The sequence below is a fragment of the Desmodus rotundus genome, chromosome 1, assembly GCF_022682495.2.
Source record: "Desmodus rotundus isolate HL8 chromosome 1, HLdesRot8A.1, whole genome shotgun sequence".
Taxonomy (NCBI): domain Eukaryota; kingdom Metazoa; phylum Chordata; class Mammalia; order Chiroptera; family Phyllostomidae; genus Desmodus; species Desmodus rotundus.
The window spans coordinates 149,232,345-149,259,841 of record NC_071387.1 but is presented as its reverse complement, the minus strand read 5'-3'; the positions used below and the strand labels follow the sequence as shown (position 1 = coordinate 149,259,841).

At 40.9% G+C, this 27,497-nt stretch overlaps 1 protein-coding gene across 6 annotated transcripts in view; it reads right to left on the bottom strand.

The window, feature by feature from the left end:
* Positions 1 to 259: 259 nt before the first annotated feature.
* The window catches only part of ERAP1 (endoplasmic reticulum aminopeptidase 1), a 35,298-nt gene continuing 8,060 nt past the window's right edge, over positions 260 to 27,497 (bottom strand). For all 6 annotated transcript variants that reach the window (XM_024563606.3, XM_045197880.2, XM_045197881.2 and 3 more), the window contains exons 3-19: positions 27,256 to 27,394; positions 24,605 to 24,739; positions 21,777 to 21,897; positions 21,038 to 21,192; positions 20,590 to 20,703; positions 19,317 to 19,448; positions 16,523 to 16,654; positions 16,322 to 16,390; positions 14,651 to 14,805; positions 13,161 to 13,240; positions 12,403 to 12,586; positions 10,699 to 10,855; positions 9,857 to 10,041; positions 8,853 to 9,014; positions 8,232 to 8,372; positions 7,629 to 7,710; positions 260 to 1,922 (exon numbers count right to left, since the gene is read on the bottom strand). In XM_024563606.3, the coding sequence (XP_024419374.2) occupies positions 1,767 to 1,922; positions 7,629 to 7,710; positions 8,232 to 8,372; positions 8,853 to 9,014; positions 9,857 to 10,041; positions 10,699 to 10,855; positions 12,403 to 12,586; positions 13,161 to 13,240; positions 14,651 to 14,805; positions 16,322 to 16,390; positions 16,523 to 16,654; positions 19,317 to 19,448; positions 20,590 to 20,703; positions 21,038 to 21,192; positions 21,777 to 21,897; positions 24,605 to 24,739; positions 27,256 to 27,394 (2,299 nt within the window). In that variant the 3' untranslated portion in view covers positions 260 to 1,766. The remainder of the gene's footprint in view (positions 1,923 to 7,628; positions 7,711 to 8,231; positions 8,373 to 8,852; positions 9,015 to 9,856; positions 10,042 to 10,698; positions 10,856 to 12,402; positions 12,587 to 13,160; positions 13,241 to 14,650; positions 14,806 to 16,321; positions 16,391 to 16,522; positions 16,655 to 19,316; positions 19,449 to 20,589; positions 20,704 to 21,037; positions 21,193 to 21,776; positions 21,898 to 24,604; positions 24,740 to 27,255; positions 27,395 to 27,497) is intronic.

Here is a 27,497-nt window from a genome sequence, read left to right as displayed (position 1 = left end):
AGGATATGGCTGCAGTATTACTAACTTCCATGCGTATATTTTTTAAATGACATACCAAAACCCAGAGATTTAAGAAATGCCTATGAAAGCAAACACTTATTTAAGGTACTCTGAGTGTGCTTTTTGTGTATTAGAAATGTCCTCAAGACGTGGGCATGTGCTAATAATGGATGATGACGTAAGTAGGCGACAGGGTCTAAATCAGTCCTTTCCTACCCATCTGATTGGGAGAAAATAACTGCACATATCCCCGTAGAGGTAAATGGTAGACAACCTTTTATTACCAAAAAGGGTTTGCACACTGTTGAAGCAGTATTGTGTCTGTTTAGGGAATGGACTTCCCCCAAAGCAAACACAAGTAGGTTCCTCAGGTGACCAAAACTGCAAATCACTATTTCCTTGTTTCATTAATCAAGATATAAAATACAATAAAAAATATTTTACATTAAAAGCTTGGCTTTGCATGTTTTTTCAGAAGGAAAATACATGGGAGTGGAAATTGCCAGTGATTGTTGCCGTTTTTATTTCTCAAACCATTAAACAATGCAATGTGTATACACACGGAATTGTAAACACATTTGTGTCCAGAAAAGTCACTACTCCTAGCGTATCTGAACACATTTTGACATTTTTCATATCATATTCCTTTCTCTAGAAAATTCTGCTGTATATTAAAAGCCTCATAAAAGACTTCTCATTTAAAGTAATATAAACAAATATTTTCAGTTTCATAGTACATTATCATTTACTAGAGACCGCAATGAGTTATTCCGGAATTGTAAACTAGGCCAAATAACAAGCAGGGAGAGGAACCACCTACCTAAGCATCAACGGCTCTCAGGGTCAACTTCAAATGAAAGGTTTCTCCTTTAGACCTAAATGTACCTGCTGTTTCAGAAGGGACACTGTACAGTCAGGGTCCCTGAGGAAATAGATGACACACTCAAATTAGGATTACCTGAGGAGGGTTCCATAAACGATGTTTTCTTTTGGAGCAAAGGCAGCGGCGGGGCGGTATGGAAACCCTAAGCATAGCCAGGCTGCACCCCTCCCTCATCCTGACAGGGTGAAGAAAGGAGGCAGTTACTAGAACACGGAGGTGGGGAGGGCCGTGTGGGAAAGAGGGCTACCTCTCCAGAGCTGAGACCTTCGTGAAGGCCAACCTGCAGCAACCTGCAAGGGAACTAGGAAAAACACCCCATCTCCTCTCTCCCACCCCAGTTCCCATCTGCCCTTCTGGGACACTGACCACAAGCCAGAGGGCAAGGAAGCCTGGTGACATGGCCCTACACGTTCTCCCTTGGTGTGTGGCAAGGAAGAGAAGGTAGAAAGCAGACCACTCTCATCCTGGCTTCCCACTGATCCAGGTGGTCACTGTCAGTGTTCTCCACTGTTCAGAGCATTCCAGGAGCTCACAAAACAGCGTATGAAGGACAAACACGAGGGGGGGAAGGGTTTGGAGGCTGTGGAGCTTAAGTATAAAATACAAAGTGAGAAGAATAAGGCACCTCACTCCTTGGTGGTGGGGAACCCCCCACTCGGGTTTACACTGCGGGCAACACCTGCAAATGAAACGTGCCAGCCATAAGCCATTGATGAAAACTTAACGGCCAGACTTTTCACAGGACTGGTCAAATGAGTGAGAAGTTGAAGGAAAAGAAAGTATATTCAGTGGGGGCCAAAACAGCCATCTCCAGTTTGAAAATATTCACATTCAACAAAATTTTGGTGATTATAAATCACAGGGACCAACAAGGAACGAATTGTCACAGCAGTTCAAGCTTTTCATTTTGGAGCCACGCTCTGATTTTATCAAAGTTCTTGTCCATCCAACGTATGTTTTCCTCAATGGTTTCAATTGTTTGTTGGACACAACGGAGCTGAGAACCATTTTCTTTCAAAGAGCTGAAGAATCCTTTTACCTTGAAAGAAAAAAAAAATAGGCTTTAAAGTTTTTCCTTTATTCCATGACACAGATGTCAGTTCAGGCTGGTTAAAGACAACTGAAGCCCAAATTCCGGCATTTGTCAAACTCCTGTGTGGAGGTCAGCGCCAGGGGTCTGGACACAGTCACGTGCACAGACCTAAGCTGTCTGGAGTGAACTCAGGCCTCATGACGGCGTTTTGTGTTTCTTCCTCGGCAGCTTGTTAATTTATTCGCAGTTGCCAGATTCTAAAAGACTTCACTGTTTGCCACTTTATAATTAAGGTTTAATTGACTGTGTCTATTTAGTGTGTATTCCGTTATATACACACATGCAAACTTAATTTTTTAAAACACGATATCTAAAAAAAGCAGAATGTGCACAGTGTCTTCTTTGCCAGGCAGAACAGTTTCAACCACGTAAGTGTAGGCTTTCTCCGTGGACCTGGCCTTGCGTGTTATTACAGGAACACTGTGGGGAATGGGGTTCTTAGCACGTTATGGTGGTAATACCCCAAACTCTGCCAAGTTTCTGTTATCCTAACCCACAATTCAGGTATTGTTCCCTCCAGGTAAAATCCACACAAAGGTCTCCATGGCTTAAAAGAAATAAGAAACTCTTGGTTACGTCTTCGAGAATAAATAGCTTTGTCATCATTTCTTTTTTTTAATATATTTTATTGATTATGCTATTACAGTTGTCCCATTTCCCCCCTTCACTCCACTCCATCCTGCCCACCCGTTCCCTCCCACATTCCCCCCCTATAGTTCATGTCCATGGGTCATACTTATAAGTTCTTTGGCTTCTACATTTCCTATACTATTCTTACCCTCCTCCTGTCTATTTTCTACCTACCATTTATGCTACTTACTCTCTGTACCTTTTCCTCCCTCTCTTCCCCCTCCCACTCCCCTGTTGATAACCCTCCATGTGAGCTCCATTTCTGTGGTTCTGTTCCTGTTCTAGTTGTTTGTTAGTTTGCTTTTGTTTTTGATTTAGGTGTGGTGGTTAATAACTGTGAGTTTGCTGTCCTTTTACTATTCATATTTTTTATATTCTTTTTCTTAGATAAATCCCTTTAACATTTCATATAATAAAGGCTTGGTGATGATGAACTCCTTTAGCTTTACCTTATCTGAGAAGCACTTTATCTTCCCTTCCATTCTAAATGAAAACTTTGCTGGATAATCTTGGATGTAGGTCCTTGCCTTTCATGACTTCAAATACTTCTTTCCAGCCCCTTCTTGCCCATAAGGTCTCTTTTGAGAAATTAGCTGACAGTCTTATGGGAACTCCTTTGTAGGTAACTGTGTCCTTTTCTCTTGCTGCTTCTAAGATTCTCTCCTTATTTTTAATCTTGGGTAGTGTAAGTATGATGTGCCTTGCTATGTTCCTCCTTGGGTCCAACTTCTTTGGGACTTTCCAGGGTTCCTGGACTTCCTGGAAGTCTATTTCCTTTGCCAGATTGGGGAAGTTCTCCTTCCGTATTCAAATAAGTTTTCAATTTTTTACTCTTCCTCTTGTCCTTCTGGTACCCCTATGATTCAGATGTTGGAACGTTTCAAGATGTCCTGGAGGTTCCTAAGCCTCTCCTCATTTTTCTGAGTTCTTGTTTCTTCATTCTTTTCTGGTTGAATGTTTCTTTCTTCCTTCCTTCTGGTCCACACTGTTGATTTCAGTCCCAGTTTCCTTCCCATCACTATTGGTTCTCTGTACATTTTCCTTTATTTCACTTAGCATAGCCTTCATTTTTTCATCTAATTTGCGATCAAATTCAACCAATTCTGTGAGCATCCTGATTACCAGTGTTTTGAACTGTGCATCTGATAAGTTGGCTATCTCTTTGTCACTTAGTTGTATTTTTTCTGGAGCTTTGATCTGTTCTTTCATTTGGGCCATTTTTTGTGTGTGTCTTGGTGCCCTGTTACATATAAGGGGTGGGGGGGGTAACGCTGGTCGCTGCACTGTGACGCTGTATGTGGGGGAGGGGTCTGAGAGGGAACAATGGCACTTGCTCCACTCTCTGTTGGTTTGCAGTCACTCCCTCCGCTGCCCACAATCAAATTGGGCCCTTCTGGTGCTGATTCCCAGGTGGGTGGGCTTGTGTATGTTCTAGGCCCCTGTGGGTCTCTCCAATGACCTCTCCTGTGAGGCTGGGAGTTTCTCCTGCTGACGCCTCAGGCCCCACAGGTGTTTTCAGTCAGAAGTTTGAGGCTTTATTTCCCCTCTCTGGAGCCCTGGGTTGCGCGGTTTGTCTCGCTCCCCAGTAGTCCCTCCCGGTTTATCTGCACTCGAATGAGGGACCGCCCCATCTGCCAGCCACTGCCTTGCCATGAGTCCTCTCCACCCCGGCTGCCTGTCTCCGCCCCTCCTACCACTCTGGGTGAGTGTTTCTTCTTTATCTCCTTGGTTGTCGGACCTCCATACAGTTTGCTTTTCTGTCAGTTCTGCTTGTTTTTTGTTTTTAAATTGTTGTTGTCCTTTTGGTTGTGTGAGGAGGCGCAGTGTGTCTACCTACGCCTCCATCTTGGCCGGAAGTTTAGCTTTGTCATCGTTTCATCGCTGGGTATCTTTGCCCCTTTGAGCTCACATGAGGAAGAGGCTGGTTTGCCACAGTGTTGACTGTGGTGCTACTCTGTTTCACCTTCATGGGTTCTTAACCTTTTTCCTTAAATTTTCACAGCATTAATCGATCGATCTTTTTATTGTGTAGACAGGAAGCAAGTTTAGGCCAACATGCATGGCTTCTAGACAGTTAATTCCTTTAAAAAAATCCGTCATAATATCATATGAGTTTGAAAATAAGATGGAATTAAGAATGGGTTTTTTAAAGATCCAATTTCAATCTTAAATGATGCAAGGTGGTTTTATAATTAGGATATCACACTGCAACTTGTCATTGAGCTTAGAGGCATGTCCCCCTGCAACCTAGAAAACACTTATTATGCCTCTCTGTCCTAAGTTATAGCTCAACCTTAACTTATACTCTCAGAACTCAAGATTAATTGATATTCAATTAAAAATTAATCTGGGCACCTTTCAACATTAATTCTTACCAGTTGGTTAAATTGTCTAATCCTGAAAGAGCCCAACATGGTAGGGCCGCTAAAAATCAGACCTTCATGACTTGCAACAAAGCCAATTGTTAACTCCGGCCCGCAAATTTTTCCTAACTCAAAATTCTCTTTCCTATATTATCTGACTTGGGAAATGCAGCATGTCTTCTGAGTATTTGATTCAAACCTGCCTCCTTGAGAACATCATCTGTGCAACAAGCAGCACGATATAGGAATAGAAAAACATCTGTTTGACCTTGAGAAAATAGTTAACTTCCCTGGGACTTGGTCTCATTTGTTAGATGAGGGTCATCTCCACATTGCAGAGAGAAGGTAAGGATGTAGTTCAATAATGTGGATAAGCTGCAGAACTAAAACCCAGCATGTAGTGGGGACTCGACCTCACCCATTTATTCATGGATATTCACACTGGTACTTAGATACTGTGCTAGTGCAGAGGATGAGGCAGTGAGTCCGGCAAGCACCTACGCTCGTGGAGCTTACATTCTACCCGGGAAGACAGGCAATGAACTATGATTATTATAAATATACTGCTGTGAAAATAAACTAGGGCTATGTTAGTAACTGGGAGGGGGTGGCCTGCTGTACACAAGAGTGGCCTGGGAAGGTGACTCTTGAGCTGGAACCTCTAAAGGATAAAATGATTCTTTCCGAAAGAGCGAGCCAGGCAGAGAAGAGAGTGCAGAGCCCTAGAGATCAGAGAAAGTGCTAGTGGCCAAGGAGCTGGAGGAGGCTGAGTGGTGGGAGTTTTGAGAGCTAGTGAACAAGGAGAGCAAGTGAGATTGGTGCAAGAGGCGTGCAAGGGTCAGGTCATCACAGTCTTGTGCACACGGGATGGAGAGATTTGGAATTTACTGCACGAGCAACAGGCAGGGCTTCAGGAAGGGAGTCAGTCATGGGCTGATTTTCAGTTTTAAATGTGGAAAATGGTTTGGTTAATGGCAAAGTGGCAGGAGGGAGGCCAGTTAGGAGGCTATCACCATAGACCAGGTGAAAAATAAGAAAGGTTTGGATGGGGGAAGGGGCAGAGAGAGGTGCATGGATGTGGTGCAAATGCCAGAGACAGGGCCAACAGGACTTGCGGCTGAATTCGATATCAGGGGAAGGAAGAGGTCAAGGTGACTCCTGTGTTTTAAATGTCAGTAGGATGCTCTCTGTTATGACAATATCTAAGGCTCCTCCATCTCCCTGTCCTGCCTTAGATTTTTTGCACCTGATATTTCCTATGAACACAACACTCTCCTCCTGGATATCTGCATTTCCTTCACTGTCCACTCAAATGTCTCCTAATCATCATATACATTATAGCACCACTCCCTACCCTAGTCTCTCTATCCTTACCTTGCCTTATGGTCTTCAACCTGACAAAGGATGTTTGTAAGTGTCTGATTGCCCCAGTAGAATCTAAGCTCCATGAGGGCAAAGGCGTTGTCTATCCTGTTCGTCATCATACCCCAGAACCTAAAACCAAGCCTGCCTGCTGTATAGTAAGAATACAATGTCTTGAATGAATTGATGAGACAACGAATGAACAAGTGAGTGAGTGAAATGTTTTGTTGGTGCATATCTGGTCCACGGCCACCTACCCAGCTAGTCAGAGCCTATGCACAGCCCTAGGCCATCACACAGAACACCTCTGCCGCAGCCCTCACTGGAGCTCAGCTTGAGAGATTATGTGCCGGTTGATTTCACAAGCCTGGGCGAGGCTGCGGGAAACTGGACAAAAGCTAAGGGACGTGACATTTCTTGTGCATTTTCAAAGCACGCTTCCTATATCAAGTTAGATCTTGGTATAATCAGACTACACATGAAACTATTCCTTAAAAATTAATATTTGGCTCACAGATTTTATCTGAATGCAACAGTTTTAAAACCATGTAAAACTGTTTTGTGACTTTACTATAGGAAACATCATAGAAGGGATACCACAAACAACCCATATATCAAATTTCCCAAGAGTTTAAGACAAGAAGAAAAGTATGTTTTTGTGGAAAACTTGTATGGTTCCCTCTTACCAGACAATGGGATTAACTCACACCATTTTCTCTTTTTTCTTTGACTGCTGGAAAGCTGTGATAAATTTAAGGTACAATTGCAATAAATTATCCTCAGCAAAATCTTTCACACAGTTACTTCTTTCCATTATGAAGTTTTCTGTTCTTTATTTTAACCCTTCTTTTATATATGGACCTTATAAATTGCCTAAAATTCTTTCGGAACCTAGATGGCATATAAATAAGCAACAGGAAACCATGAACTTGGATGGTGGTGAACCCAGCTTCCACACCTGCCTCTTCCACAATAGCTAGGGGACCACTTCCATTATATTTGTATCTCAAATAATCACTTTTAACATCTGAAGACAGGGATTAAATGCTTAAAGTAATTTTAACCTCTAAAACTTGTAATGGCAAGGCTAAGATTTCTTCATGTATTTGGGAAGAGATACAATTTTTACTAGTTCATTTGTAACTGATTTTTGCTTGTTAAAAACACCATAGCATCCAAAAAGAACATCTATTAAGTGACAAAATCCATTTCTAACTCATCACAACTTTAAAATACTTTGTCTACCCCATATTTATTAGGTAATTGTCACTTAAGCTTAAAAGAGATTTTTTTTTACCTCTTCAAGGCGTGCTCTTGTGGAGAATTGATTTGTCGTTCCCATTACCATGTAGGCTATGGAAGCTGAGCCAAGTTCAAACCTAGAAATGGAAATTTTCAAGTTATACTGTGAAATATTTATTCTTTCAACATATAGTTTTAAGTGCCTCATATGTTACATCACTTAGCTAAAAACTGGTTAGGCATGAAAAACATGGACATGATCCCTACCCTCTAGCTGCAAAGATCTCATTGCAAAACATATACACCAGCAGCTGAATAAAAGATGAAGTACCCAAAAGAAAATGATAGAGGTGGTAATGCTGTTAAGAGTCAGACAGGGGCGGATGCAAACCAGCAAAACTGCTGCGCAGCAAGACTTCAAATGGGTCTGGCTGCAGAAAGGGGCCATTCCAGAGGGAGTGGAAACCCTGCCTACCCAGATCCGCAAGCAGGCAATGAATTAGAATCGTACATTTTCTGAGGATATTTTAAGTACCTCTGCTTTCTACTTTCAATGAAAACCCCCCTTTAGACGACCACAGTTGTTTTACAAACAGAGCAAACACACAGCGAGGTTCGGGAACTTTTCCAGTCGCAGCGCGATTTGGGCGCTACTCACTTTTGTACAAGTTTATTCCAGTTTTCCCTCAGGAACTGCCAGGCCAATGGATAGCCCACTGGGTTTCTGCCAATAGCTCTAAGAATACCTGGAAATTCTTGAGTTTTTATCACATCTCCTTGAAAACTTTGTTCTAGTAGCCTAGGATGATGATTAAGAGAAGAAATTTAGCAATGAATAGGCTCTGAAAAAGTTATAAATGAGACAGTCCATAAAATACTTGTGACATTTTTTTAAAAGCCCATCTGCCAGTAACAAAGACCGAAAAGATAAATAGGTAACCACAGCCCTGATGAACGTGTTATAGTTAGGTAATAATGAAACTAACACATCATATTTATAATACACATTCTCACCTGCTCTCTCATCTGCTCATAAGAGGGTCTAAGAAAGGATATATTTCTATGCTTATTATTTTAAAGATACACAAATATGTGCTCCTTTAAATATTTTCCTAACACCTGCTTCCCCTGAATTAGTTACCTACTCATGAGATGTGTGCCGCTAGCATACACGCTCCCAGAACAGGCAATTCCTGGACGAGAGAACAAAACTAGGCGCCAGAAGGACCTGATGTAACTGAATTCCCTTCGCTCACATGATCATGAAGGAATTACTCACCACTGAAGCTTTTCCGTATCTTGGCTAACACAGAGGGCAAATTCGATTTGTTCTTTCTCGGTACTAGACAAGGAAGACTGATATTTACTATAAAGGAAATCCCATCCTTCCGCGGTCTGGGCTCCCACGGCAAACACAGCCAAGGTCACATCGTTGGGCAGTCTGTGGGGAAGAGCACACCTGGTGAGAGTCTGAGGTGCAGGAACTGTGTCTGGGCGCAGAGCGGTGACCAAGTGTGAACCGATAAACGGCCTCATGACCAGAGCAGCACGCCTGGGAATCTAAACAATGACCACCTCTTCAGTTAAATTTTTTGAAAGAGGCAAAGAAAAGTATATAAAATTAGGTTGTGAGTAGCCTTCTCAAAAATGTAACGGAAAACTCCACTTTTATAAATACCTATGAATCTAACACACTTTGATGACCCTGGGTGACTCAATAAAGAGATTCAAACTTGACTCAAGGTGTAGTCCGTGAACAAACATCGGGAATCCAACAGGCCCACCGTTTATAAGCATTTCTTTAAATGAAAGCGTGTATACTGTTGGCTTTGTATTTCCCAGATGGGACTTAAGTCCGAAATATACCTAAGTATAGCAAGAATTAAATTTCTAAATACAGGAAGATCCTTAGAGTCAGAAACTACTGTGCGCCCCCTGCTGGGGACTTTGGAGACCCACAGAAGCTACTGTGAGATGCATTGCCTCTGTTCCTGCCCAGGGCAGCTGTCTCTGTCTGGTAAGGTTTTGTATCCTTGGCGGCATAAAATGGGAATTATTCTAATCCCATTCTAACTCTCCAGATATTTGATTTTTGTGCATAGAAGTTCCCTCCTGGCATAACTTCAAGTTGAGAGATCCATAGATAAATCATAAGAAGTAACTTATTTTCCTAGAAAGGGAGACAGGGGAGACTTGTTTATAATTGGTTTTGCTCCCAGCGATGATGGAAAATAGAAAAGGTACCCCTTACATGAATGAATTGGCTGTATGGTAAGGACAGACCTCAAATTTCCATTGGCTTCCTTCCACTCTCTGAAGTAGCCTTCTGCCTTCTGCACACAGGGCTGATACTTGCGCACACAGGCGAGGAGGAGGACCTGACTCCGCAGCATTCGCTCTGAGACGGAGCCCTCGTCAGTCCAGGTCTGCTTATCAATGAGGCCCCTCAGCAGCCTGATGAGAAAGGCCTGGGGGGAAGCCACAGTGTCACCAGTACTGCCCCAGCCCCCTCCCACTTTATGTAATCCAGTGCACACTCAGGTGATGGGAAACATTTGTAAAAGCTTGATGCAACTCTTTGTTTTTAAAACCTTGCAGTTCCGTTTATATTTAATTATAAAAGGGGTCAAAACAAAGAAATAATGAACTACTTTAGTATTTGCATAACAATCTTTTTTAAATATACCTCTATCTACCTAAAATTAGGATAAACTGCACGTTTAAAAAAAAAGAGTGTTATATGACTACATTTGAGAGCAAATTATACAATGGGACTTCGTTACAATTTGCCAAAAATAACAATTTTGTACTTCATCTTAAAGTAACTGAGTTCCAGAAAATCTTAATAGCAACCATCATAATACAGAAGTAAAATGAAATAAAGAATTTGCAAAAAGAAGGGAAGAAGAATCCATGGAAATTAAGTGTAGAATAGCATAGTGCCATGTCTATTTTTAGTGCTAAAATAAAACCATTATCTTTGCCAGTCAATCCAAATACTGAATTAATTTTGATTTACTTTTCTTTAATATATACCAAGACATATCCACAACAGTAAGAATTCTTCCACACCTACATAAAAGCAAACCACTTACACAACTACCTAATTTATTTCAGGTTTTTACCTTGAATTGAGTTTCCACTTCATTCATATCTCGTTTCTCCATTAACTTATACATGGGTATCAGCTCATTCAAACCTTGGAACACGGGCATAATTTCAGTTTCATGTTTCAGGTACAGGGTTAAATCCAAGGCTTTTTCAATTGGTAGCTTCCCAATGCTGGTCAGGAGACATACCATGGTTATCGGTTTAAAAGAAAATCCAGGAAATCAACCTTCTGTTTCAAAAGATATTTTAACAATCTTATGAAAAAATTCAGTTATGAATGCCCCTTATAAATAAGGATCTTTATATTAGCATCTTTCCTGTCACATATAACACAACATCTGACGTGTTTACATGGTAGAGGAAGTTTTGCAAATAACAACAGAGCTAGGGCTAACTTGTGGTTAAGATAAAACGCAAGCCTGTGTCCGTCCCTCTATGAGACATTGGATTGTGTGCTGACCTTCCAGAGTAAGATGGGGATTTTGAGTAAGGGTCCTTCAGGAAGCCTAGTAAGAGAGATTGCCACTCAGTTAATAGTATCGGTCTCTGGAGTAAACACATCCTCTTCTCCATTCCCAAATGAAACTAAATATAGATATAAACCCTTCATTATAGAGGGTTGGTGTTAAAAGCCTCAGTGGTGACTGACTGGTGTGGCTCAGTTGGTCAGGCATCATCCTGAGAAGTAAAAGGTCGCTGGTTCGATTCCCAGTCTGGGTGCATATAAGAGGCAACCAATCTATGTTTCTCTCCCTCTTTCTCCCTCCCTTTCCCTCTCGCTATAAATAAATAAAATCTTTTTAAAAAAGCCTCAGTGGTAAGATACATGGTCACAGAAGTACAAAACCCTCTAAGATTTAAGCAGTAGTATGCTACAGAGGGGAGTATTTTTAGGCATGCCGAAACAGCTAGTTAGGCTGCCCCCATTTTCACCCTCCATTGCTTTTTGTCACCTCAAGAGGCCCAGAGAAGGAAGAACTTGACATTTAGAGCAGAGGGGCATGGGCTACTAGGAGAATTATCAATTATGCCTTTCTGCCTGGTGATTTGCTGTAGGACTTCTGCCTAAACACTGAAGAAGTGCATTTTTCAGCTTGCCGACCATGTTCTTGAAAACCATTGTCATGGGGCGAAAATTTAGAGCACTCACTATCCTCAACAATTCAAAGGTCATTTGGTTGGCCAGCATTTTATGAGCTGCATTCCACAAAGATAGTGCGAAGGGATCCAGCTGGGGTGTGGGGTGGGGGTGGGCGAAACCCTCTTTTAACCCAAGGAATGTAATGCCAACAACTTGGACCTGGGCCACTCATTCTTCTGAGGAGGCTTCAAGATTGTTAAAGACCCAGTGGCTGGGGTGGGGGTGGGGGTGGGGAAGAACCTGATCTGTTAAAGGAAGGCCAGAGAAAGCTGCGGCAAAAGGCTTCAGAACTCGGCTGGGGGCTTCTCCAGGGTGGTCTCCTGATTTTCTACACGTTTGCCTCTAAGTGATCTTAATTGTTAATGAAAAAGATGAAAATACAGATTCCTTCCTTTACCTTACTCAGCAAACACAGACAGGAGGTTAACAATAAGGCTAAAAGCAACCTTGGATTTTTAGAAGAATTTAGGGGAAAACACCCTTCAACTTCTTATTAGCAATCAGTCATTTTCTTCTTTAGAAATGAAGAATTTGAGTGATAACAGCTGCCTTCAGAAATAAACCAAGCTTGTATTACCTGACAAGTTGAAATGCATTGTTAATGAGACTGGCTCGATCATTACTGCTGATTGCTGTGTGTGTTCCTTTTAAAAGGCCAGTCAAAGAATCCCATCCATCATCCTCATAATGCACAATGTAATAGCCGTTCATTCCCACATTAAATTTGATCCATTCCACCTCTTCTGGGAGAATGAGCACATCTAGAGCAAATAAAATAAATCATAGCTCCATTTTCTCTCTTGACAGATGAACGCTTTTCTGATCAGAGATTGGACCATGAAACTAAAGGCAAATTTAATACTGAACAGTTTTAATACTGAAGTGAGCTTCATATTGAACCTGTTTCTTTTAGAAACCAGAAAACAGCATCCCAATAGACAAAAGCCAACACTAGTCTTAGACACCAATTTTGTGAGGTTTATAGACCTATGAGAAGAATGCGGCCATGTTTCAGGCCATACATACAATATAACCTAGCAGTGTTAACAAAGTAATGGGGAATTTTTATTAGTAATCCCTTCTTTATAGCATTACATAACTCAACTGTTTTAATCTCTATCTGGCAAGATACTGGCCTTTTCTGCAACCAGACAGTACTTTCAAACCTAGAGACTTCACTAGAAAACGAAAACCAGAGATTTGCTGAAGATAGCCAAAGATTGACCTGATCTTTTTTGGTTTTAACCAAGATAAATAGCAAAAGAAAGGTGGTATCCAAATCCTGTTTCCATAGTTCCTTCCTGCATTCACCTAGTTATTTCCACAACAAATTACCTGTTTTTGTCTTCAGCAAAAATCTGTGGGCTGAGTCTGATTTGCTGGTGATGAATGTCAGTGGAACATGCCACAGGTACCTACAAGAAAGGAGGATTGACTGCTCTTTTGTTGATTCAACCGCACAAGCAGTTATTAAATCACCTAACATGTGCCAGGCACTGGCTGGTTTAAGAAACAATGGTATCAGAGCTGCCAAAGCCAAGAGATCACAACATTCCCATCCTGTTTCCAGGCACTATTCATCCTTCTTAGTCTCCTTTAGTAGGGTTAGGAATCTGGGCTCCAGTGAGCCCTGTCAGCCTTTACAGTGATTGGCTGGGAGCTCAGAAGGCCAAGCCTAAAAACCGTGACCACTAGTAATAGCACAAATTGTCATCTGTGCCTCCTGCATCATATACATGTCACTTCTATGGAGTTCCTACTAATGATGCATAACTTGAATCTGATCATCAAGAAACAACAGAAAACCCATATTGGAAGATATCCCATAAAATAACTGGCCTGTACTCTTCAAAAATGTCAAGGTCAAGAAGCACAAAGCCCGAGGAGCAGTTACATAGAAAAAGGACTAAGGAAATGTAACAATTAATGCAATGTGATCCTAATATTGAATGCTGCCTGAACCAGAACTTTCTCCTTTTGCAACAAAGACATTATTAGAACAATTGGAAAAATCTGAATAGTGTTTGTAGATTACATAATAGTATTGTATCAAGTTTATTTCATAATTTTGATAATTGTGCTGTGGTTATGTAAGTAAATGTTCTTGTTTGTTTTTTTTGGAAATACCACACTATTTTGGGAAAAAGAGCATCATGCCTCCAAATTACTCTCAAATAGTTAAAAATATGTACACACACACACATAGCACATATGTAGAGAGATACACAGAGAGATATAAAGCAAATGTGGTAAATAGTTAACATGTATCTGGGTAAAAAATATATGGGGATTCTTTGCGTGCTTCTTGCAACTTCTTCATTGAGTCTAAACTTCTTTTGAAATAAATTTTTTTTAAATAATGTCCATCTAGGGTCAATCGGGGTGCACTGCGTCATCTCCAGGGACGTCTTCCTGTGGTGTTAAGCTGACAAACAAGTTCCAGGATCTAACTCAGACTTCCAAAAGAAAAGAATTGAGTCTTTCATAATCCCCAGAAATCATAATTTCCAGACACTACTATAATTTAGTGGTGGTTACTTAGATTGGAGCTTATTTCAAGCCATCAACTAGAAATTATCATCCTATCTAACTACAAAACAGGAGAATGTTAAAATAATTATATATCATCAACTTCACTGAGATGAGCCAAGGTGCTGAGCCACCTTCATCCCCTTGGGGAGATGGTGGTATATAACTCACCTGCATAGGATACGTAAATTTGATTGAAATGCTTTAGCAATAAAGGTAAGGACACTATTTCAAAAATAAGGTTTAATCCTACCAGTAAGGATAAAAGGAAATGGCTTGCTCTCAGTGAAGCTCACCCAGACTCTGGGGCATCGTCGCGTCCTTTGAGATAGCGTTCTTGCTTCATGTGTACGTTCCTCCCTCTCACGGTGACGGTTATCAGGGGAAAGCCCTGCTGCATCGTCCAGGTGTTCATCATGGCTTTCACATCGAGGCCTTCCTGCTTCCAGTGCTGCATGATACAGAACATGACAGACGCATGACCCACTTAGACCCAACTCTAAGACAAGACGGAACCCAAGCTTGCCCTCACACACACAGCTGCTACCTGCTGACAGCCTGCTGTGGTCACAACAAGAGCTCCATGAAGCTCTTCCTCGGCCTTCCCTCTGCTCCCTCCCCCACTGCCTCCAACCACAGCATGTTGGTCATTCAAGCATTGACTGTTTCCTCTTCATTTTCTTCCTCTACACATGTGTGTCTTGAGAACAGGTACCAGGCCTGGTTCTACTGGGTACCTTGAGCTTGGCACCCAGCACAAAATAGGCATATGAGTGAAAGTAGAGACGGGAAAGTGGCCCGGTGTTCACACCTTCTTAGTGATGCTGGCTCTCAGACAAGCAACGTGTGGAAACGTGTTCAGCCTGGAGCCTGCACTCCAAAGGGGAAACACCCAGGTGGGCCACACTGGACAAGCAATCATGAACTCAAAACAGGATATGTTCACTGATACTAAAAAAAAAAAAAAAAATTTAAGAAATATTTAAAAGCTAGTGAAAGGATAAAATATACTACAGAAAAAAATCTACAAACTACTGAATAAAGCCATCTCTAAAAACAAAAAAAACAAGAAAACAAAAACACAGTGGATAAATTCTGTTAAATCTTCAGACTAATCCACAGCTGCCTATGAAAATATGCTACAAGTCCAGGTAAACAGAGAGGTAGACTGTTTTGTGATTCGGGTGTTATGAATTCTGTATAGTTTATCAGTTAAAAACACTACTTAGATCTAAATTCAAATCTCAGCTTTGCAACTTACTAACCACATGCCTTTGGATTTTATATTCCCATCTCTAAAAATAGGGATAAAAATACCCAACTCATAGGCTTACTGTGAAGAGTAAAGGCAAAAATGCACCTAAGTGCTTAACCCAGGACTGATGTGTACTAAGTGCTCAGGAATACTTGCTTCCTTATTTGTTTCCTTACAAATGAAGTGCTGTGAAAATGATGGACGTCACCTGACTGATAAAGCCCTCATCTCCTGCAGAAACCGGTCATAAATTCACTGCTTTACAGAGAGTGGAGCTGAAGAAGTTAGTATCAGTGAGACGTGTTACTGAAGAAGGTTGTGCAACTGCCTTCTATAGATAATTTTTAAAATATTATAAAAGCTGCCCTGACCAAGTAGCTCAGTTGGTCAGAGTGTTGTCCTGATACACCAAGATTGTGGGTTCAATTCCTGGTCAGGGCACATACAAGAGGCAATCAATCAATGCATAAATAAGTGGACCAACAAGTCAATGTCTCTTTCTCTTTCACTATATCTCTCCTTCCCTCCTTTTCTGTCTAAAAAAATTTTTTTAATTGTAAAAGGAAGTCAGTCTGGTATAGTTTAAATGCAGTCTTATCAAGTGTGAGGGGATATAATCAAGGATCTCAAAGTTCGGCGCAGAGCCAATGCTCAAAGGCTATGGCATAAGAGAATGTGCAGACAGGTAACGTGTACAGATGTAAAAACTTACTGAGGATGAAGATGAGTGTTGACCCCTAGAGCAAAAGCCATCCATCCTTTGTGTATCTGGAGGACAAATCTAAAAACCAAAAATATACACATCACTCTCAGTTCTGTAGAAAACACTTAATGGTTCTTCTCAGAGTGACTAATATGAGAAAAAAAAAAGCCTGTCAATCCCAAATGTAGAGATACACAAAAATATACTCACACTTGCCATGCTATTCCACAGGTCCTCGTTTTTCGTGTTTTTATAGCTATACTTCTGGAGATAATGTATGATGCCACTTTTAAATGTATCGGCACCAAGATAATCCCTTAGCATATTCAGAATACACGCTCCCTGAAAGACGATATAAATAAATGTTAGCTATACTTTGGCTCTAATCTAAGCAACCATCCCATTTTATTTGGGAATAATTCATTTAAAAGTCTGCTTTTCTGGAAGGATTTCTTAGGTCTCTCAGGCTAGAGGTCGTCTTTCTCTCTCTCTGGCTCCAGTGCAGTAATTTCCAGTGTTTCTCATCTCACGGCACACAAACTAGTAACTAAAATTTTGCAGCACACCAAAAAATATGTTTTTGCCAATCTGATAAAAAAATAGGCTTAATTTTGATTCATTCACACAGGATGGCTATTGATGTGTTGGCTTTTATCATTTTTTAATTGAAAATTTAAGGGAAAAGAGGTCAGCGTCCCTGAATAAATAGTCAAGTGTTGCATGTTTTAAAAATTCTTGTGGCGCACTGGTTGGGAATCGTGACTCTGGGAGATGGTGGGGTCACGAAGCAGGCAAAGCCTGGATCCCTGAAAGTCTACGTGAAGTGCATATCCCTGCCAGCGGGGTGCTGTTGGGACTTTATTTTGTTGAGCTATAATTGACATAGCATTATATTAGTTTCAGGTGTACAATATGACTTAATATTTGTATATATTGCAAAATATCACAGTAACTCTAACTTCACATTCGTCACCATATACAGTTACAAAAGTTTTTTCTTGTGATGAAGACTTTCAAGATCTATTCTTAGCAACTTTCAAATATGCAGTACATTAACTATGGCCACCATGTTGTACATTACGACCCATGACTTTCTATGTTTAAAAGTTTGTACCTTTTGACCCCCTTTCTCCATTTTGCCCACTTCCCATGCCCAGTCTCTGGCAACCACCGATCTGTTCTCTATGAGCTTGGTTTTCTGTTTCCGTTTTGTTGGGTTTTTTTAAGATTCCACATGCAAGTGAAATCATACAGTATTTGTCTTTCTCTCATTTATTTCACTTAGCAAAAAGCCCCCATGTTGTTATAAATGGCAAGATTTTCTTTCTTGTCGCTGAATAATATTCATATATATTATATAGATAATGCATGTGTGTGTGTGTATATATATATATATATATATATATATGGAACATGGGGCGCACATATTTTTAGGTTAGTGTTTTCATTTTCTTGGGGGAATGAACAGAACTGAAATTACCGGATCATACAGTAGTTCTATTTTAAATTGTCTGAGGAACCCCTGTAATGTTTTCCATAGTGGCTGTATCAATACACATTCCCATCAACAGTTCTGGGAACCCTGTTGTTGATGGCACATCCTTGCCAACATGTTATTTGTCTTTTTCATAGGAGCCCTTCTAACGGGTGTGAGCTGGAATCTCACTTTGGTTTTTGATTTGCATTTCCCCAATGATTCGTGATGTTGAACACCTTTTCACGTACCTTTTGGCCATTTGTATGTCTTCTTTGTAAAATTTCTACTCAGGTCCTCTGCCCATTTTTAATCAGATTGATTTTGTTATTCAGTTATACGATTCCTTTTTATATTTTGGATATTAACCCCTTATTAGATATATGGTTTGCAAACATTTTTTTCCCATTCCCTTTATGGTCTTTTCATTTTGTTTATCTTGCTGTGTAGAAGTTTTTAGTTTATTGTGGTCCCACTGTTTGCTTTTGCTTTTGTTGCTTGTACTTTTGGATTTACGTACAAAAAAAACCATTGCCAAGACCCATGTCAAGCAGCTTTTCCCTTATGTTTTCCTTACAAATTTTTATGATTTTGGTCTTAAGTTTAAGTCTTTAATCCAATTTGAGTTCGATTCTGTAAATGGTGTAAGATAAGGGTCCAGGTTTCCCAACACCATCTATTGAAGAGACTATCCTTTCCCAATTCTTCATCCTTGGCTACTTGGTCATAAATTGACCATACTTGTGCATTCATTTCTGTACTCTAAATTCTGCTCCATTGTTTTATGTGTTTGTTTATATCTATTTTTTCTCCCCTACACTATCACAAAAACATCCAAGCAAGAAATACTTTTCTGTTTGCTGCAAATCAAACAGCCAAACATAACGATAAATGGCACATTCTCTGCCTCAGTGAGAAGACAATAGAAATGGTGGGCACTGGAAGGGGAAGTGGGAAAGCAGAAACTTGATTTCACAAAGGAGTCATCACTTAGCTCCAGCCTATGTTGCCAGAGGAAATACAGGCCCAGTGTGGCCAGAATCCTCCTCCCCCTCCACTCAGAGAAGCCAGAAGTCTGGATTTTTATGCAAAATCTCCCAATTATTAAATGTTGGCAACAATTTCCAATTCTATTATTAACCACATTGTGCAGGACAGTGCTTTGCAGTTCAACAATGCAAACCATTCCTACGGGCACTGAAAGTTAAGCCACACAAGGGCAGGAACTTTCACCCGGTACAAAGTCAATGCTCAATCGAGACCTAATTGTGTAAGTTGAAAACTCATGGCCTACTGAAACCCAACAGAGTAAATGAAGAATTTGCCAAAATTTAATCTTCAGGATTACTGGACAAATTGCAAGTCAGACCTAACTGAGTGAACTCCTGCCAGCACAGGTCAGCATACAAGGCATTCAGCCCGGGTTGCTCCTTGTGAAGGGTGAGTTACCCCACAACCCTATCTAAATCTCTCCACCCCAGTATTTATATGTTTCAGTGTCCAAACTGCACTCTTATTATCCATCTTTACCTTTTCATAAGAAACCTCATCAAACATCTCCCGAATCTGAGCAGGATTCTCCACAGGCGTGGACACAGGATGCGAAGAATTTAATGCATCTACCTCCATCGCATCAAAACACTTGCCAAAGAAATAATCTTCCTATGGAGGCAGAAAAGAGAGCAAACCACCTATGATTTACATGTGGATGAAAAATATGACAGGAGGAAGCCATGATCTGGGGTAGCGGATTTACACTTCTAACTTCTGGTCCAATATATTCCACATTTGCAGAATTTACAAAATAAAAACCTTTCAAAGAGCATCCAAGAAAAATGATTTTTCGTAAACATTTTAGATTTCTCTCACCTTAAATATTTACTTATCACTTTAGGATTAAAAAACTCAGGTTAACTTAAAAACAAAACCACTATGCCTATGGCCAAATAGCAACAAAACAAGAAACTAAAACGTAGAGTGATCTCGACATTTCCAATCATCATTGATAGTATTTTATAGCAAAGAGATTTTGCTTTAAAACCATGTAGTGAAAGAAAAAATAATGGAGGACAAATTCCAACTATAACCTGATTTATGAAGGCCTATTAACCAATAGAATAATACACTTAACATAATCATTTTAAAGATTATGTGGAGACATAGGAAAATGCTTATGACCTATTGTAGTGTAATAACTATATACATTATAATCATAACTATGTTCAAATTATGTGTACAGGAAGATGAAAGTAGAAAATAAATATGAACAAATCAAATAATTATAGAAGGGTAAAGGATTTTTTTAATGTAAAGTTTAGTTTCTTTTAAATTTTACTGCATGTGATTTTCACAAGTCAAACATATGATTTTTAAAATAAACATGTAGAGGTTCCATGAGTCTAGGCTCATATATAGTCAAGTGTGCAGTCGCCTTAAGAATAATTTATTTGGTTTGGCAAGTAGAATTCTACTGAAAGAACAGCAAACTGTACCTAATACTTCTTCTGTGAGCAATCTGACCGTTGGGAATGATACAGAACAGACAGGCTGTCATTATTTCTATTGAAGGAGGACAAAATTTAATACAATTTTACAGCAATCATAGATTCACAGTTTAGCTGGGAAATAAGCCTTTGTGATACACATCTGTAAAGCTCACTAGCGTTTTGGGAACATGATTCATATCTAAACTCCCAAAGAAGTTATTAGTCTATGAATTCTCTAATCAAAACTGTTTTCTAGAAATACTGAACAAAGCAACAGATTAACCTAAAAGTGTAAAAAATAAGTAAATACTTCTTACAACTCTCAGTTCTGGGTGAGTCACACAGACAGACACGAACTCCATGAACTTGGCAAATCCCTCATTTAGCCAAAGATCATTCCACCATTCCATAGTGACCAGGTTCCCAAACCACTGAAAGGAAAACATTACTCAGATTATTCCCACATTTCTATGGAGACTGGACTAGCTACACAGCCATAAACATAAGGCCTTCAGGAGGAAATATATTTTATATGTGTAATGTCAGTTAGATGGATGTTAACATTATATAACTAATATTTTATCAAAATAAGAAAACCCTTTAAATATTCATTTTAAAACATGGCAGCTAATGCTTTGAAGAAATCATTTTTCCTATAGAAAAAAAAGACACAGTAGAAATTTGAATAGCCTCAAATGTCCCCTAAAAGCAACACAGACACAGTTTAACTTCACTTTTTAAGAAGTGTGATTGCGCTTTTTATACCTGGTGGGCGAGTTCATGGGACACAGTCATGGTGATGCCGAGCTTACTGGATGCGGAAGACTTTTCAGCATCAAACAACAGAGCGGACTCCCTATACGTCGTCAGTCCCCAGTTTTCCATAGCGCCAGACTGAAAGTCGGGAACAGCAGCGAGATCTTGGGAAGCGGGGAAGAACTATGTATTAACCAATCTGTATGCTATACATTGCTCAAACACACTAACTTCCAGAACAAATGGATGTGGTAATTAAATCGAAGCTGCCCATGCAGAGTCATCAATTCTAGGCTAGAAGAACCTTGCACAGTGGAGAAAGGTGCTTGGTGACTCATTCAGGTTGCATCCCTGACTCCATTTCTAACTTTCTGACAAGTAGTTTAGGAGTGAAAAATTGTAGCACTTGCCTTAATAATCCACTCTACTTTGAATACTCAAGATCCCCATACACTTAAAACCTCAAACACAAAATAGTTATAAAGGGTCTTATGAGAAAATGCAGATTTTCTTTTGCTGTATAAATTTATTTATTCAAAAAAATATATGTGGAGCATCTTCTGTGTTCCTACCAAGTATGTGCCAACAATGAAAAAATGCAGCATTTGTCCTTTGCCATCTGCCTACTAACATAGGGTTTTAATGACCTGAGGGGCCCATGAGATAATGACAGGGATGCTAATAGGGGGGATAATCTATGGCGGGGATCATTTAATCCACATTTGTAATATCTGTGCAAAATCTCTACCTTGTTTGGGCAAGGGATACGGAATGCTAAAATAATCCTCATAAAATTCTAGAAGAGTCACCGCAGCATCCAGTGCGTAATCTGCCTGGTTTATCTTGTCGGGCACAGCATACACGGAAACCTGAAGAGAAAGGCATAATAAGAAAGTCAGTCAAATGCCACAGTGGTTTCTCTCCACAACCGCAGAGAAGACTGACATTAACAGCTTCGTATTGCGGAATCCTGCTGCCAGTATCAACGGAGGCAACTGGAAGTTCTCCTTCTTGTGTTGATGTTGATGCTTCCTGATCAAATCCCCGTCTGAAACAACTACAAATGCTGGATAACACTTACAAAGGTGTCTCTTTAAATGTTTTCTTTTTCTTTCATTTTACAGTATTTTATTTTTAATTAGTACTTTATTCATTTATTTTTATTTTTCAATTATAGTTGACATTTAATATTATTTTATGAGACAGTGATAAAGACAACTTAGAGGCCAGAAATGAAGTGACAGCAGGACCCTCAGAAGTCAGCAAGACAATGCAGCCAGCTTTCCCCCTGAGGACACTAGCCCCATACAGGGAGACCTGCGCTTCAGTTTTTATGGCGTTGAAAGAGGCAAAACCCAAAGGCTGCTTAAGATGTGCAGTGAAATAGGAGATGCAACTCAGCAAAGGCTGAACCCCAAAGGACCACACCCTAATGCAATGGTGAACTAGAAATAACCACCCCCTTCTTCAAGAAGACTGCGCTGAAGAATGCCTTTTTCAAATGTTGGAGCAATATGGGGAAGAACGGAAGACCCACTCAGAGACTTTGCAGCTAAAAGCTAACTGTGCTGTTTAGCAGTTGGATTCAGGATACCCAGGCAGTCCAAAAACCCAAAACCAGTAATTTGAGTTAAAGTGGTGCCAGGCTGCTAAGTGCTTCCAGTCAAGACAAATCCTCTCTGGAATAATCTACCTTCAACTCAGGTAATGCAAGTTCACAGGCATAATTCACAACATATACAAAGGAACAAGACACTGGGCAAGAGCCAGCAGAAACCAGAAACCACAGACCCAGATACATAAGGACTTTAGCCATGACAATTACTAGACACAGATATAAAATGTTTTAATAAGTTTAAAGAAATAAAAGGACTAAAAACATTAGCATGTAAAATGGGTTCTTGGACCCAGTTCCTAAGTGGGTGTATGGGGGTGGTTTCCCCCACATCACCAAGCAATTCTCCAACACCAGCAGGTGCCCTACAGTTTAACTCAATTCTGACACTGTCTAACTAGAGAAAGCATCAGAGTCCCCAGGGCAAGGGTTCAGTCCCACAAGACTGGTCCCTCCCCTCCACTTCAAATGCCAATCACAAGTCCAGGTTTTCACCCGTGCTTCTGAACAAGTGGATATAAATTGAAGGTTTCAACACCCCCTCCTTGGGTTTAATTGATTTGCCAGACCAGTTCATAGTCCAGTGTTTACTTTCTAGATTACCATTTCACGTGAAAGGAAATACCTCAAGAACAGTTACATGGAAGAGATACACAGGACAAGATATGGGGAGAGTGTGCAGAGCTTCAGCGCCCTCTCCTGGCGTGCCCGCCCCCCCCGCCCCCCGGACCCCCAGCACCTCCATACATTCGCCAACCTGGAAGCTCACTGACCCGTCCTTTGGGTCTTTATGGAGGCGCAGACACAAGCGTGGATGATTAAATCATTCACTATTGGTGATAGAATTCAATATCCAGCTGAGGTCAGGACTGGTTTTACAAGGTCCGACCCTCCAATTACTTGGTTGATTCCTAGCAACCAAACCCCCACCCATCCTTAGGTTCCTAGGAGCTTTCCAAAGATCCCCTTATTAATCAAACAAGGGACACCTTTATTACTCCCTACATTTAGGAAACTTGAAGGGTTTTAGGAGCTCTGTGTCAGAATCAGGAGGAAGACCAAATATGTATTTCTAATTATAAAGCACAAAATCAGTATGGAAGACACATTATAAAAAGACTCATTCATAAAGGATTGAGAGGGCAAATCAGTAAGTGGGTGTTTTTGTTGATAGTTTCACTGCTGAATTTAGATTGCTCCCTACATTCAAGTTTCAAGCATCACCTTCAAATCCCCAGGTAAGTAGAGATATCTCCACAAGGATAAGAAGCCTCAGCCCTATGGGAACAAAAGGCAATTTAGCAGTGAAATCCTAACTATTCAAGCCTCAGTGAAATCCAGTACAAATAAGTGAGGTATCTCAAAAAAATTGTGTCCTGCAGTTCCTTGCACTCAGAGCCACAGCAGAGAGTTGTATAGGTTGATCGCTACACAAAGGTACCCAGACAAGGAGCGAGTGCTCCTCAGAACAAGACTTCTTCCTCCAGTGTTCCAGTACTCCCCGGTCCAGAGGCTCTGCGAGCCATTTAAGGCTGCAAGCAGACTGGCCCTTCCTTCCCAGGGCCAGAAATTCCCCACTCAGATAGTCAGTGGCATTCATTTCTGCAGTGCAGAGTTATAGCCAGAAGCAACCTTAGAAACCACTGCAGGATCATGTCCAAATTACACATTTTAAAGAAGCATAAACACAAGTTCAAAAGGGAGGGAACAGGGCCACGTTCGGATAGGCAGTTAGTGGTGGAGCCAGAACTGTGACACAGGCCAGGAGACCAAGCTTCCCTACATGCTTTTGTTTCTAGAACCTCACTGTAAATATGAGCTTCTGTGACAGTAGGGCCACCAACTCTGAGGTGCCCACAACTGAGACAGTTCTTAGGATGCGGACTTCCAATTTTAAAACCAGGACAGTCCCAGGCAGACCAGGACACGCTGGTCACCCTGTGTGACAACCACAGGTTCACCTTGACTCCGCTCTTGGTCATCTTGCTGACAGACTTAAAATCTGAAATAATGAAGGCCACCAGGTAGGTGCTCATCTTGACAGTGACATCAAAATGGTCTTCTATGAGTCCTTCGGCCACAGTCACGGATCTAACCTAAAATCAGAATAACTCACGTCATCGAACAATCCACTGAGATGAAAACATTTCACACAGAGAAATTTCCTACCAGACGTTCAATATGTTATTGAACGTATCCGGCATGGCATTTTTATAATTATTTTAACATTTTTCTTTCCAATATCTGATTGTAGTTTAGACATTAAGGCCAAGCCATTCTATTCAAATACTTTTTTATTTGACATATAATTCATATACCATAAAATTCACAATTTTAAAGTATAAAATTCATTGGTTTTTTTAAAAACTATATTCACACAGTTGTGCAACCATCACCACTTAATTTCTTATAAATAATCCAGATGGCCACAATCTGACTTATATTTGGTACATGAGCATTAATAATAAGGATGGGACAAAGCAAAACTGAGATCACTGGTTTTGCCAAGATGTAGTCTACGTGTCCTTAAATACAGGTATGGAAATTACCTGGGAGTATAACGTCTAATGTATTTTCTACACTGGGCAAGTACACAACCACATTCAGCTTAAAAAGAGCTTCTGCTTTCCAAACAAGCAACCCATGCCTGGGCCTGACCCTGCAAACCTCCTCCACACTCCGATTGGCTTCATTAGAATCAGCTTTTAAGTGCAATCAGGAAGCAGCCTTGCAGCGTGGGGTGGGAGGGACAGAGGTACAGTCTAAGAGGTCTGCTCCCAATGAAGAAAGTCTCATAGGTCGGCCAACAGAAAGCACAGGGTCAGGATTTGGAGAAAGGACCCTTCAAAGCTAGCCTGGCATTCCACTGTTAACACGTGTGCTCTTTCTATAATCTTCTCTCCACCCCTATTTTTGCACCCTCGCCCTTATTCTTAATACCCACGAGCTGGTCACTCTCTGGTCATCCAAGCCCTGACTCTAACAGCCAACCCCGGTTTCCACTTGAAGAACACACAGTTACCTTTTCTTTCTAAAATGCCTTTACCAACCCCTAACCCACACTTTCTTTCCTGATACTGTAATAATTATGACAAAAGTGAACTAATTCAAATTTAAATGTGATTATTTGCTTTTCTAGCCTCCAACAAGATCCTTTGAGGCTCCACTGTCTTTCCCCACCACCCCATATCTGCAGCCTGATTCAGGCAGCTCCTATTCTGCCCAGGGGAGGCTCTCCGGTCCAAGGGACAAGATTACATTAGAGAGTTTCCTGTTCTCAACAAGTAGGTCCTGGAAATCCTTGGATTTCCTCTCCATTTTGCATGTTTGCAGAGCCTCAGGGGCCTTCCCCCTGCAAGCCTATGAATCTCTCCACGAGCCTTGTTTAATCAGTTGCTCTCCCTGGTCCTTTATTTTCCTAAAGCTGTAGTTCTCTAAAGAATCCACTACTATCCTGGGAGTATTACCATAATATTGGGGGAGGAACTATAATTTGAAAACACATGTCTTCTATCTCAAATTCATATTAGAAAAATGACCATTTTTTCCTTCTCTTTTCATGTATGGATGTGGGGAGGGAGAGACACAAGTTCTTGGCTGGCCGGGATTTTCAGAAGGATGCTTTTCATAGGGAATGGCCCTCTAGGGGGGCCTGACAGAGTCTTGTTTGAGGAAGGGATCCTGAAGGTATTTAGGGAGGATATGAAGTTCTAAAGGTTGAGGAGTACTGTACTAGAGGTTGGTCTGTGGCACTCTGGGCCCCTTCATGGACAGGTATGACCCAAGGACGAGACAGGCCATCCTTCAGGGACTCTGGACAAAGCCTGGTCCACCCTGAGGCTCCTCCACGGGAGCCTCTCTGAACAAAGGGTGCGGGCGCTTCGGGACTGGTCAGCCTCTGCTGCAGAAGGACAGCTCCGCAGGCGCTTTCTCTAAGCTGCCAGAACCCTGGGCTGACGGCGCTGACGGAGCTGTTTGACTCACTGGGCACAGCCGTCTTCTCGCCACTTTGAAAAACTAAGAGGAAACACTGTCCACATCTGCTCTGAAAGTGAAGGATAATGGTTTCTTTAAAGGTAACTATCTATCATTACTTACTGTTAGTATTAAAATATTCCGAAAAGATTACTTTTTTCCTTTTTCTGTCTGCCCACTCTCATGCATAAGGTTACAAACTGTATAGTTAATATTAGTATATAGCATATAGATACTATAGAAAATAACTATACACTAGAAATATGGCTCTATTCAACAAAGCGTTCTCTTTACAATCGTTTTAAAAGACCATATGAGACAATAAAGGTGAGAGCGCTTTGTGAAGGATGGGAATGCGTCAGTGCCGATTCCCTGCATCCACACCGATGACCTAGAATGTCACTCTTACCGAAATCTTCCATGTTTTAGGGAGCAATTTTTTTTTCTAGGACTACAAATAAATTGTTGCTTGAAACAAAGCATAGTTTGAAAATGAAAAAAAGGTAGCTATCTGTTAGGCAATAAAACAAACCAAACAAGTGATCTGAATAATAACTATCATTGGAGTACAGCAAGTCACAACGGATCGATGACTTTTTCCCATTTTTACCATAGATGGAGAGGGGTTCTGACTCACCAAGGGCATGTTGGAGATGGCGAGGTGCCTTGGTTCTCTTCTGATCTTGATTGAAAAACTCGCTTTGAAGGCAGGTTCATCAAAGCAGGGAAAGGCCATTCTGGCCGCAGTAGGTTCAAACTGTGTTGAAGCCAGCACCCTAGCATCACAGGGAGTGAGAAAAAGGACACGGCGCGGCGCCAGGGACTCTAACAGGCATGTGTGTGTGTGTGTGTGTGTGTGTGTTTTAATGCCTAATGTTA